This window comes from Sceloporus occidentalis, unplaced genomic scaffold (genome assembly GCF_023333645.1).
Source record: "Sceloporus occidentalis isolate IW3139 unplaced genomic scaffold, rSceOcc1.0.p SCAF_7, whole genome shotgun sequence".
Taxonomy (NCBI): domain Eukaryota; kingdom Metazoa; phylum Chordata; class Lepidosauria; order Squamata; family Phrynosomatidae; genus Sceloporus; species Sceloporus occidentalis.
In genome coordinates this window covers 33040279-33054729 of record NW_028316987.1, presented here as the reverse complement: position 1 = coordinate 33054729, position 14451 = coordinate 33040279, and the positions used below count along the sequence as shown (strand labels likewise).

General features: G+C 41.0%; 1 protein-coding gene across 8 annotated transcripts in view; it reads left to right on the top strand.

Annotated features, from left to right (window-relative positions):
• The first annotated feature begins 2754 nt into the window (after positions 1–2754).
• The window catches only part of LOC149309487 (E3 ubiquitin-protein ligase HECW1-like), a 237429-nt gene continuing 225732 nt past the window's right edge, over positions 2755–14451 (top strand). For all 8 annotated transcript variants that reach the window (XM_089532558.1, XM_089532560.1, XM_089532563.1 and 5 more), the window contains exon 1: positions 2755–2914. In XM_089532558.1, the coding sequence (XP_089388684.1) occupies positions 2885–2914 (30 nt within the window). In that variant the 5' untranslated portion in view covers positions 2755–2884. The remainder of the gene's footprint in view (positions 2915–14451) is intronic.

Genomic DNA, 14451 nt, shown 5'->3' with positions numbered 1-14451 from the left:
GAAAATCCCAAGAGGTCTCAATTAAATGGTGCTATCAATAGCCATGAGGGCTGTGTATGTTAGAGGGGAGAGCCAGCGTGGTGTAGTGGTTTGAGTGCAGAACTAGGACTACTCTGGAGATCAGGGTTCCAGTCCCCCGCTAGAGTTGTTCTTACGTACTTTCAAGTCATTTCCAATTTATGGCGACCCCAACATGACATTTTCTTGACAAGTTTCTTCAGTGTGTGTGTGTGCCACTGCCATACTCTAAGACTGAGAGAGTGTGACTTGCCCAAAGTCACCCAGTGGGCTTCCATGGGTGAGCTGAGATTCGAACTCTGGTCTCTAGAGCTGGAGTCCAAAGGTCAAACCACTGCACCACACTGGCATACGCACTCACACACAACCCCACTGGGTGACCTTGGCCAGGTCACATCCTCTCAGACTCAGAGGATAGTAATGGCAAACCACCTCAGAGGAAACTTGCCAAGGAAACCCCCATGATAGGGTCGCTGCGAGTAAAAAATGGCTTGGAGTCACTAGTGGCATCACTAGGGGTGTGCGGGTGTGTGTGTTCAGACCACACCAGGTGGCACCCTAAAAAGGGGTGTGTGTGATCCCACTGGTCCCCAAATACCTGCCTTTGGGCAGAAACAGGCTGTGGCATTCACCTGCTTCCCTTTGAAATGTTTTGAAAGATGGTGGGAGTGGAGCGAAGCTGACTGGGAGGAGAAGGGAAAGGCCCCACCAAAATGTTTTAACATTAAAATATCCAATTTCAAAATGTTAAACTAATTCTTTTTAAATTTTCATTTTTTAAAAAATCAAATATTAACCAAATGTTCTAGAAGAGTTTATTCCTGATGTTTTGCCTGCATCTGTAGCTGGCATCTTCAGAGAATGCTGGCATGGAAGAGAGTGGGGTATATATATACTGTGTGACCCATGGTTGAAAAGAAGCAAGTTCCATATTAATCTGTGTGTTGGTCTGTTGGTGGATGGTAATGAGAGGAGGATTTGTATCTATTTAATTCGTGACCCGTTGTCTGTTGGGTCAGCCAGAAAAATCAGCAGTAGCAGAACACGTTATAAACCATCCTGGGCATAAAATGCTATTTGAAAACACTGAAATTCTGGACCATGCCAACAGCTATCGAGTGAGGATGCACAGGGAAGCCATTAAACTTCACAAACAGCTTCAACAGGAAAGAAGAAACTCTTAAAGTAAACAAAGTTTGGTTATCAGTCCTGAAAAACACCAAAATCAAGACCCAGCCAATGTAAAGGACAACCACCCAGGGTCAGGAGGATCTCCCAGCAGACAACGGATCACTAATTAAATAGACACAAATCCTCCTTGTATATCCTCGCACCCGGAGGCCTTACCATTCACTAACAGACCAACACACACAGGACCCTATCGCAATGGGTAAAAAAGCTGATTTACCTTTCCCAAACTGAATACTAATTTGGGAGGCAGCCGTAAATCACTGCCTAAACCACTGCCTGGATACATCCTGGGTCCCTGGAGACGCTTTGGTGGCCATTTTGTAAAGCCGGAAACTTCCGTCTTGAAAAAAAGGTTGTGGCTTTGACCACAATTTCGGCAGCGGTTTACATATAATAGGACCTGAACGCAGCCTGAATTTGAATTCAATTTGGGCTTCTTTTATCCCATGCGATAGGGTCCTGTCAGAACCATGTCTGCATGGATTCTGTCAGAGTTTTGAATATGTGGCTATTAGATGGAGGGTGGCTGGGTTTTCATAATTAAAACATGTCTAGACTTGCTTGTTTGGGGGCTGATGGGTAGGTTAATAGTTCCTGTGGCGTGCGGGTAATAGCTAGTTGGCATAGGCGGATGGGATGTGAGATAGTTTTGGGAACGATAGGCTTGAAATGTGTGAGGTGTGGGTTGTGTCGGGCTGGCGTTGGTAGTAACACAAGTGGGCTGGTAGAAACAGAGCTGGTGAGGAGGTTTAGATGTGGATAACAGGGGGGACTGAATATGGGAATGGGAGCTGGGGGCTAGTTTGGTGCCAAATGGCGTTGGGGTGGAGTTTGGGGTTTTTTTGGGGGGGGGGCAGTTTTGGCTTAAATGCTTAATAATAATAATAATAATAATAATTTGTTTTATTTATAGACCGCTATTCCAAAGATCATAGCGGTGAACAGCAAGTAGGCTAATTAGCAAGTCAGCTAATTTGCCCCACAATAAAGCTGTTTGCCGTTTCATGGAATCGCAGGGTTGGCAGAGACCCCCAAAAGGGCCATGCATTCCAACCCCCATCCTGCCATGCAGGAACTCTCAATCAAAGCACCCCCATTTCAGATGGCCATCCAGCCTCTGCTTAAAGACCTCCAAGGAAGGAGACTCCACCACTTTCCAAGGGAGTGCCTTCCACTATTGAACAGCCCTGACTGCCAGGAAGTTCCTGCTAATGTTGAGCTGGAATCTCTTTCCCTGGAGCTTGCATGAGTGCAGTGGAGCCTCCTTCCCTAGAGTCAGTCCCACCACAACCACCGCCACCCAGCTTAAAGGCGGCCTAGTCTTTCCTCCCCTTCAGGCGCCAGGGAAGAGGAGGAGGAGGAGGAGGCCGAGGGAAAGGGCGGTAGGCTCCTCCAGCGCTTGGTACCCAGAGGAGGGCGGAGCTGAGGCGGAGAAGGCAGGGAAGGCAGGGGAAGGCAGGGAGGGGAGCAGGCTGCTGCTCTTGCTGCTGCTGCTGCTGCTGCTGCTGCATCCTCCTCTCAGCCCTGTCAGCCAGCGGGGAAGAAGAAGAAGGGGCTCTGTCTTCCTGGTGGAGGAGGCCCCCGAGGAGAGGAGGCCATGAGACACATGTGGGGCAACTAGGAAGGAGAGGAGGAAGGAGAGAAGGAAGGAAAGGAGGATAGGAGGAGGAAGAGCATGCTCTGCCCCCAGACAGGCTTTCTCCAGGTAAGACTCTGCTCTGCGGCATTTCCATCATTCCCTTTTGGAGGAACCAGACACCCTATGCATCCGCACTGCGGGGATAATTCGCTTTCAGAGCGATTTAACTGGCTCCCAGGCGAGGGGATTCTGGGAATGGTCGTTTGTTGTGGGCCCAGAGTGGATTCCCCCCCCCCTTTTTTTGTTCCCCTTTGTGTATTTATTTATGTATGGGTCTTTTATGGCTCCTGGGGATGATGGGTGTTGCTGCTGTTCTTCACAAAGGGGGGGGGGCATTTGTTCCTAAGCCTTTGGAGAGACTCCATTTGCCCATTTGATCACAGCCTCCACTTGAGGGAATGGATGGCTAATGGGAAAAGAGGGGGGTACACATCAATATAATAATAATAATAATAATAATAATAATAAATGGGAAAAGTGGGGTACAAATAATAATGGGAAAAGAGTGGGGTGCAAATCAATATAATAATAATAATAAATGGGAAAAGTGGGGTACAAATAATAATAATAATAATGGGAAAAGAGTGGGGTGCAAATCAATATAATAATAATAATAAATGGGAAAAGTGGGGTACAAATAATAATAATAATAATGGGAAAAGAGTGGGGTGCAAATCAATATAATAATAATAATAATAAATGGGAAAAGTGGGGTACAAATAATAATAATAATAATGGGAAAAGAGTGGGGTGCAAATCAATATAATAATAATAATAAAAATATTATAGTGATATCATAAATATAATAATAAAAGAGTTTGGTACAAATAAACTTAATAATATAATAATTTAATAATGAAAGAGTGGGGTACACATAAATATAATAATATAATAAATATAATAATAAAAGAATGGGGTACTAATCAATATAATAGTAATAATAATAATGGGAAAAGGAGTGGGGTACACATAAGTATAATAATATAATATAATAATATAATAAATATAATAATAAAAGAGTGCGGTACAAATCAATATAATAATAATAATAATAATGTATAATAAATATAATAAAAGAGTGGGGTACAAATCAAAATAATAATAATAATAATAATAATAATAATATGATAATGTAATAAATATAATAATAAAAGAGTGGAGTACAAGTAAATGTAATAATAATAATGGGAAAAGAGTGGGGTACAAATCAATATAATAATATAATAATTTAATAATAAAAGAGTGGGGTACAAATCAATATATTAATAATAATGGAAAAACAGTGGGTATAAATAATAATAATAATAATAATAATAATAATACTGTAATGGAAAAGAGTATGGTACAAATCAATATAATAATATAAAAATAATATAATATAATAAATATAATCATAGAGTGGGGTACAAATAAATATTATAATAATAATAATGGGAAAAGAGTAGGCTACAAATAAATGTAATAATAAGTAATAATGGGAATAGAGTGAGGTACAAATAAGTATAATAATCATCATCATCATACTTTGGTTTCTCTCCAGATGGTATAAATCTTTTGCCCTTTTATAATAATAATAGTAATAATAATAATAGCCCATCTGCCTTTGCAAGGAAGGAAGGCCTTCTGTTGCTGGAGTGGGGTGTATGTGTGTGTTGGGGGGATAATAATTATTATAAATAATAATAATAATTTATTTATATCCCGACTCTCCCTACGGATGTTGTGAGGAGAGAAGTGTCTTGTGCGTGTTTTTCTTTGCATTTGGTAGCATTTTGGTGAGCTGTGAGCGCTGGGCATCCAAACCAGGGAGAGAGAAGAAAAGAAAGGCGCCCCATGCTGTGGGTTGCTTTGCCTTTCCTTTGACAGCATTGCTGCAAAATCCTGTCCTGGGTTTTTGGTGGTTTCTTGTCACCTGTCTCTGACTTTCGTATCAACGCAGCACGGTCTTCATTACAAATTGTTTGCTTCTCTCCATTCCTCTCCTCTCTCCCCTTCAGTGTTTCAAATTAATGAACCACACATACCACTGACATGGGGTTCAACACTTTTGGAGGGGGGGGGGTCCTGGTTTGTTTTCGTATGCAGTTAAGCATAAGATCTGTGCGGCAACTGTGAATAATGCAGCTTTTTTATTTTTAATGATCCTTTTTTTATTTCTTCGCAGCCTAGCACAGACAGAGCTCAGTTTGCCGGTTCCAGCCATGTATGGCGTTTCCTTATTGGAAGCAATCGTTTATTTGGCCTGGTCCTAAGCTGTTTACATTCTTTCTTTCTAGAACCGCAGAGGCACCTCTGCTGTGCTGCGCTCAGTAAGAAGTGCGGCAACACTGTAGAGAGCAGCCAGTCAAGCTAGGAGCAGAAGCCTTTCCTTGGCTCTCCTTGCCATTTGTCCATCTTTTCAATAATCTGCCATCCGATTCTGTGGGGTGCATCCCTGGACGGAAGCGAATAGCGTTTGAGGGATAGAAAAACTGCTCCCTAGAAGATGTAACATAGCAGGTGGTCAGCTGTGCCTTTGTTGAGCAGCTGAACATACAAGGATTCTGGTTATTACAGTAATTCATTTTAGCTGGGGGATTCATTTGAAAATTTGGATTTTCCACTAAGAAGGGATTATCATTTTTCTCTCCCTTTCTCTCCCCCTCCCCTTCTCTCTCTGCTTGGAAAGAAATGGAGTGCAGTACAGTATGTGTCTTGGCGGTTGCCTACACTTGCATTTGCTGTGCCTTCTAAAATAAACGCATAATTATTTTACGATAACGTGATGCTATTTTAATGCCTACTCTGAGTAGAATTATACTCATTATGTGGTATACCCCTGTCGGTGTTTTGATAAGGTGGTAGAAAAACCTGGCTTGAAAACGTGTTGTTTAAGTTTCCAAAGAGAACATTTAGTCACTTTTCTTTTTCTTACGTCTTTAATGATGAACAGTTGATTGGAAATGCCAGTTCCATTAAAAAGCTATTTTATTCAGACTTCTGGTAATCAGAGTTTAGAGAGTTTGCAAATGAAATCAGGACTTATTCAGATTTGATGTGTATGTACTACTTTAGTCTCGGTTTGGAAATGTTCACATGCGTTGCTAAAGGCAATGTTGTCTTCTTTACATAATGTTTATGGTTACAATTAATTCCCGCAAGGGCTGTTAACATCTTTTTTATTAAACATATGTAACATGCTAATATTGTAACTGACACTGCTAGGTGCCATATGCAGGTTTCTTTTTCTCACTGAGGATTCCTTTGGGATTCCACAGAGCTGATAGGAATTTTCATCAAGTCTTTTAAAAAATATACCGTTATTTCAAGGCAGAGAAACATAGTTGTGGAATGAAATGAAGTTGATAGCATTTTTAGATCTGTGGTTTTTCAAACTGTGTTCCATGGTGTTCTGGGAAACTTAATATTGGTTCTTTGCTGAGAAGATCAGTAATGAAGGATGGCTTGCCAACCTGTCCACAACCAGTCTTCCTGTGCCATCTGCAGCGGAGAGTATTGTCCAGGTCTTGTTATCATGACCCCACAGTTCATTCAGCAGTGACTCAGATTTGAGCACAGAAATACTGAGTCTAACAAGCAGTGACACCCTGATCCTTGGCCCCCAAGGTCAGGCACTCCATCACATTGGTGCATCAACACTGGCAGCATGCCCACAATGGAGAGGTCACAGAAAGGTTTCAGTGTGTATCCAGGCCAGAGGTTTGAATGTTAGGCAACACAGTAGACCCTTCCAACTGACTGCATCCTGCAAGTCAGTAGTTACTTCCACCATTCTGACAATAGCTGAGGGTGTCACCAAAAATCAGAGGCAATCACCATTATGCAGAGTTGGGGATCTCTAGTTTATGGTGTAGGAGACTGCAATTTGGAAGAACAGAGCATTTGCTTTTCTTCTGGAACACAAAGGAAAGCCAAGAAGAAGAATTTGGGGAGGGGGAGAGGTAGGCATTTCAGAATACAGCAAGCAGCCTGTGGTGTTTTTCAAAACAGCTTCATTTATATACCGCTTCATACTGAACTAACAGCATCTAAGCTGTTTAACAACGGTAAGCTAATTTCCCCAACAATCTGGGTCCTCATTTTAGCGACCTCGGAAGGATGCAAGCCTGAGTCAAGCTTGAACCCTTTCGCTGGTATTGAACTCACAACCTTATGGATTTGAGTGAGTGGCTGCAGTACAGGCATTTAACCACTGGGCTATCAGGGCCCTTTTCAGCACTTATCCTACCACACTACCACCAAATATGGGGTTTCCTCTCTAGATAGCTGTCATCACTAATTGTAGGGATCTTCCTCAGATAACCCCACCACTGTAGCCAAATCTTGGGTTCCTACTCTTTAACACACCAAATGTGAAGACTTCCATGGTTCTTGCTGCTATCACCCAGAGTGAGCAGCCTTCCCTAATCCCCATATCTGTCACTAATGTAAGGACTCCTCCTGTCCCCTTTGTATGATACCAACTGTGGGGACCATCTAAATGCCCTCAAGGTTCCTATGAGCTACTTCTAACCCCAGTGGACACGAACTCTCCGTCTTCACTGCTGCCACCACAGACACCTAGTATGACCCCAAGCTGTCAGTGAAACAGCATTCCTGGAGACCAAAAGTGTATAAAAACAGAATGCCACAGAATGTAAACACAACAAAGCAGAATAATTATTTACGTATTACATTTTAAATGCCCCGTACACTCTCTCACACTCAACTCTAGCTAATTCACCTTACAATACTACTCATTTATTCCTAAACCTGACTGATTCTTAACCCTAAATCGTCTACTCTCTGGGAAATTGTTGCCAGAGCATTTTTTGCTCTTCAGAGTATGATGGGGTGTGTTGAAGAACAATTTGTGTATCTCTCACTTATTCTGGACAAAACTGAAGCTGTTGTCTTATACAATAGTTCCTGCTACCAACATAGAGAAGATCTCTTTAACACATGTACATGAGTTTTATAGCATACTTGATTTGTTTCAGCGGGCTTTTTATTACAGTCTGACACTACTGATGTTTTGTTGCTACCTATTTGTTCTTTGTTGCAATGTATGCCTTGTGCCCATTTTATGCATCTGCATCCATTAATATTTCTGGTCTCCCTCCAGTGTTTTATGCTTTTCTTTAAGGCAATGATATTGTAAGAGCAGTTTGCCATATATTTTTAAGCACTAGCAAAAAAAGAAAGAAAGAAAGAAAGAAAGAAAGAAAGAAAGAAAGAAAGGAAAGGAAAGGAAAGGAAAGGAAAGGAAAGGAAAGAAAGAAAGAAAGAATCCACAAAGAAGTATACCTGAAACCATATAGTTCTGGCTTCTTCTGTCAGGACAAGCCTGTCTGATGTTGAGACAGTGGCAGCTGGTGGATTCCATTGCAGTGGGGTACGAATTTTAGTATGAACTCTGTAGTCCATTCTAAAATTGATTATAGAGTCCATAGTCCATAGATTATGAGTTTTAGTATGGATTATAGAGTAGCCATATAAAGTGAAAATAGTTGTAGCACCTTGCAAAGCTCCCTTAAAGTTCTGTCTAAATCACAGAGCAGATGTCACTATCTTGATCCTTTTTATTGGCATGGGCAGGAGTAGCATTTCCAGAGAGGGAGGAAAATCTATTATTAGGGAGAAAAAACTATTATTAGGATAAGAAGAATCTGCAACTATTTCCCTGTAGGCAGAACCATTGAAATATTCCTTTTTCCTTGTAGTTGTTTTGTACTTCCAATCATTTTTTTACTTATGGCAACTCTAAGGAACACCTATCATAGCTTTATTGGCAGTTTTTTTTTCAGAAGAGGTTTGCCATTGCTGTCCTCAGAAGCTGAGAGCGTGTGACTTGCCCAAGCTCACCTAGTGGGTTTCTGTGGTCAAGCGGGGATTAGAACCATGGTCTCCAGAGTTGTAGTCCAGCACTGAAACCACTAAACCAGACTGGCCTTCCTTAGAACAGCAGTAAAAGAAAGGCTATCACAGTGCAGAATGAAGCTGCATTGTGGCATAAGCAGCCAGCAGATCAGTCCCGTCTCTGTAATGCCTTTCTTGTTAGGGTGTGTAAAAATTCCATGGACTATGTGATGAACTAAGCCATGGTATAGGTTTTAATCATTGTTTTCATGAGCACCTCACTAATACTTCTATAATATTACTGGGTATGTGAATATTTGGACTTGGTGCTGGACAGACAAAAGTACTGGCAATGACTTAAATTTGACTAATTCTGTGGCCCATCAAACAATCTTTCTCACACTTTTTGAATCCCTCCCACTGCCACACATATTTATTCTAATTTGTTTTGTTCCATCACTGTCCACAGCATTTGTCCTGTGGAAGAAGGGGGAAACAGATCAATAATTTGACGGTTGTATAGTCTCATACTCAGTAGTAAGGTGGAAAGGCAGGAGCAAATGTATTGGTTGAAGAACACAGCCATATAAAAATGAACGCATTCAACCTTCATTTGGGGAGTGAGTAAGATTAGATGCTTAAGCCAAAGGTTGATATTGTTTTAAAAAAAGAGTTGAAAGAAGAGATAGAAGCAGGAGTAGGTAGATGTTCTAGGATCTTATCCATGTAGTTCCAATCAGTTCTTCTTCACATGCAATTGTTTTTTGCAGAGAAAACATCTCTATACACAGGGATAGGATGAGACATCTCTGGTTAACCCCCCCCCCCCCCCGTATTTGCTGTGCCATAAAACCTTTAATCTACCTACCTACTGACCTCTTTCTAAAACTTCTGATGAGGAGGTGTCATTAGAACAAGGTAAAAGCCTTCCCTAAGTTGTTCACAGATCAGGCTGATATAGTCTACTATATCTACATACCTTACATGTTTTCATGTTATGGAGTGTTGTACCTTCTTTCAAGCACCCCTTGCCTCCTGAAAATATTTCTTACTGTTTGGGAGCCTAGTCTGTTGGGCAGAGATGGGCAAAGTGTAGCCTCAGGATCATTTATGATTTTAAAAAAATGCCCTCCAATTTCCTCTAAGGTTCATGGGGTCATTTTCATCATAGTTTTGCCCACTGAGTCATTTTAGCATTGGAGCAGTACAGCATTGTTTGGGTCTTGACAAATCTACCACTCCTTTCTCTCAGATCTATCATGTAGTATTCCTGGGTCTTTCTGGCTTAGGGATAGTTTAACTTAAGAAGCTTTTTCAATCAATTCTCTTTATGCAGCACTGAGGATCAAACAGTGACATCTTTACTTAAAAGAAATGTATTAGTCTGATGCTGTCAAGAATTTCTGGACTAAGGAAAAAAATAATCAAATTCTCAAAAACCTACCTAAGATGATACATCAGTAATGAACTTATGGGATGGTTTTGGAAGAGAGCACATGGATTATATTCAGGTATCCTATGATGTGAGTGAAGGCTAAGGAATGGCTAGCTTCTGGAAGTTTGGGGTTTGCTATGTGATTATCAATTGCTGCAGGTTCTTTGTTGAAAGTATATTACAAATACATTAATAAAACACAGAAATATTTAAAGTAAGAGTGTCTATCAAGAAGGTGTTTACAGAAGGAAGACTTGGAACCAAGGAGCCTATGGGGTTTGTAAATTTGTTACGTATAAATGCTTAGGATTATTCATTTGGATTCGGGATGAACGTATCCAGATAAAGATCAACAGTAAAGAAAAAGTTCTTGCTTTGTCTTTATCCATATCCAGGCACACTTTTTGATGCCTGCAGGATTAATTAATATATGAAATCAGTATTTTGCAGTCAGGTCTCTCTTTTTTTCTTTTATGGTGTTTAAGGCAATTTGGTGTGGAAAAGCTGTTTGCTGCTGCTGTTGATGGGGAATACACTGAAATTTCATTTATCCCATTAAACAGTGGACTGTACAATTAGACTCTGTCCCTAGGCAAACAGAAGTGAGTTCAATATAAATAATTCTGTGATCAAGGATGGACAACAGATAGCCCAAGGACTGAATACATTTCCCTGCCAACCTCCACCACTGTAGCCGCAGTCTGTTTAGCATCAGGGAAGGCACCCCCAGGGTTCTGGGGGGACATTGTAGTCCTCACCACTAGAGTTCTCCACCGGTGATAGTTTGAGGGGAACATGGGTCACTTTCTTCCCTCGCTTCTCCCTCGCTCATCTACCTCATTTTGAATAAATCATGTCCAAGAGGCTAAGTAATGGCTTTAATGAGTCATAGAATTTTGTAACCTTTCTGTGGTTAGGACATCATGCACTTGGACAAAAGTGTCTGTTTGTGAGAGAGGTTTCTGATTTTTGCCAATCAGCTATAAAGGAAAATAATCCACTGACAGGAAATGCTGCAAGTGTTATTTTCATCCTCTCGTGTTTACTTCATCACCACCTTGAACACAACAGACATCATATCGTGTGTGAGGTTTTTTTTGCCTTCAAGTCACCTGTCGACTTATGGCGACCCCATGCATTTTCTGAGGTTTTCTTAGGCAAGGAATACTCAGCGGTAGTTTTTCTAGTTCCTTCCACTGAAATATAGCCTACAGCACCTGGTATTAGTTGGCAGTTTCCCATCCAAGTATTAACCAGGGCTGACTATACTTACCTTACAAGATCAGATGGGATTTGGTATCTTTAGGGTATTTAGACCCTATATATAATGCGTCTGGTAAATAACATCTGATCATAATTGTTGTTGTTGTGGTTGTTGTGTGCCTTCAAGACGTTTCCAACCTATGGGGACCCTAAGGTTGTTTTGTTTTTTTTGCAAGATTTGTGCAGAGGTTTGCCTTTGCCTTCCTCTGAGGCTAAGAATGTGTGACCTGCCGAAAGTCACCACTGGATTTCCATGACTGAGTGGGGATTCGGACCCTGGTCTCCTGAGTCGTAGTCCAACCCTCAGACCATGACAACATGTTGGTTCTCATGAACATGATAGTACCAGATATTATTTATTCTTGTTGAACTACAATTTTTACAAGAGGATTTAGTAAGAGAAGGGCCTGGAAGGAAATTCAAGCCGATCCTACCTCCAGAAGTAGTGAATCCATTCTGAGGTTTAGTGTGAACTTTCAAGAAGCTGCCTGGGCTGCTGAACTTTGTCTCTTGTGCCCACAGCAGTCTGGCCACATTGTCTATCCCATTGAGATGTCAGTGAGGACTTGCCCCGCTGTCCTTTCTCCCAAGGTGGACAGCCAGTATGGAAATACACAGCGCACAAAAAATTGGTGCAAAGTGTTTGCCTCCTTAGTTCTGAATTAACGAAAACAATACTCAGTTGAACACAGTTGGGTTTTCTACTCATCAAACATAGCAAGCCATTTTTGATTGTTGTGCTGTGCTGTGCTGTGCCTTCAGGGAGCATGCACACTTTGGATGGACCTGCTTGGGAAAGATTCAGACGATGGCTCAGGTCAATTGCTCCTGATTTTTTTAGACCAGCTTCAGAGACTGGATGGGAAGCGGACAGTTTTAAGTGGCAACAACACTGGAATACTCATTGGAGTCTGAAAATATGTAACAAATTACAATATGCAAGGTTTTGAGTAAAAAAAAAAACAAACCTTAAATTCAGCACCTTACACTCTAGTTTGTTTATTTCTTAACCTTAATTAGTTAATTTGTTGGGTTATTTTATTTTATTTATTCAAACTGTATACTGTGTAATTGGGAAATGTTTACAGCAGCTTACAACTAGAAAGGCAAAACAATTGAATTGTTTAGGTCTGCTCTGGCTCTAGTTATTTTTTGAAAAAGTCATTGTGTCTGTGAATAATATCTTATTCCATCTGATCCTGTGCCCTATGTGACTGTAGCAACACTCAGTTCAATGATATGCATAAGGACTAAGTGGGCACAGTTCAGTTTTTTAGTAATAGAAACTGTGAGTTTGAGATGCTCCCTACGCAGAAGCAGAAACAATGATGCAGCAAAACTTTGAAGTATGTGGAGGCATCTCTGCAGATGAAACTTGGTGGAAATTGAAGTGGGCCTTTGTAGACCTGAATTCCCAAACATCCCAAACTTGATCCTTGCATGAGATAACACTGAACACTGAATCAAGGCACAGTCAAGAACCACAGTCGTGGTCCTCCTGTGAGGACAGGATTATTATTATACTTTTGGCAAATCTATTCACAGAGACGTGGTGAATCCATCTACAATGTGGAATACATAAAGAGCTTTTTTCATGTGAAGATAGATTGTTGTCAGAAGGTTGTAACAGAAGTGCTAGATGTCTGTTCTGGAAACATTGGTTCTCTAGTGCTGCCAAGGAAAAACTCATCAGAGGCAGTGGTCTTGACACCACTTATTATGTGTCTGGGTTTGGGAATCACAAATGACGTATAGTATGTTGCTATTTCTGAATGTTTAATCAGGCAAATTGAGCATCCTTCCTTCAGTGCAGAGTCAGCACGATGAGTCAGCAATAGTACACATTTACTGAGTCATGGTGGTGACTGAATCCAAGACTGGAATTGTATGGTTGACTCTGTTTTTGATGTTAGCTAAATCCCAACTGAGATTCGAGGAGTGTATCTTAGATGTGATGGGTGTTACTTATTTTTGACATCAGTGAGGGCCTCTAGGTAGTTTGCAAATGTATATATCGACCAAATATGGAATAAAATCAAATAACCTTTCAGTTGATTTTAACAAGTACATCACAGGTGCTCAGCCTCAAGGGAAGGCAATGGAAAACCTCTGCTCAAATATTGCCATGAAAATGCCATGATATGCCTTGGGTTCGCCGTAAATCAGATATGACTTAAGGGCACACAACCACAATATAACCAGCATAAAAACTAAAAGCAAAACATAACAGCATAAACCAGCTTGTGAATAAGGCATAGTATGCACTGAGGACACACCTGAAGAACAATTCCACACACACACACAGTAAATGGATAAACTCAGAATGCCCTTTCTGTCACTCTTAAAGACATAATGCCTTGCTGAATCAAATAATTTTGTCCCTGCGATCAGCTAAATGCTTTGAGAAACTTGCAGGTAGATATGTAACAGTATTGTTGTCATACCCCAGCATCCCACATTATGAAGTATGCTGCCTTTAAGCATGCATACTTCAGAGAAAAAGTAATAATAGTCTGTTCCAATATAAAAAGGAGACTTGTAGCACCATCAAGATTAAGCAGTTTATTTCAGTATAAAGCATCATGGACTGTATCCCACTTCAGATCCATCTGTAGTCCACCAAACTTTATCCTGAAATAAACTGATTAAGCTAATAATTCACCAACTTTGGCCTTCCAGAGTCCCAGACCATTGATCATGATGGCTAAGCTTCTGGGAGCTGAAGTCCAAAACACTTGGAGGACCAGAGTATGGGAATCAATGGGATCCTGTGAGATTTTTCCTTTTAAACACAGAGGTGACATTTCATTTATCATGGCTGATGTCCACTGTCCAGAATGGATGCATCTACACTGACAGGAGAATCCAGCTTACCTTCAGGCTATCCCAGTCTGCAGTAACCCTAGCCTTGTATACACAGTCACCACACACACTGCGGCAAGTTTGGGAGAACTGTCCACAGACAGTTCTCCCTTTTGAACCCACTCCAGCCTGATAAATCATAGTATGTGCAGCCATATGGCTGTGGCCGCTCTGTATCCCCCCCTTCCCCCCATGCATATGAATG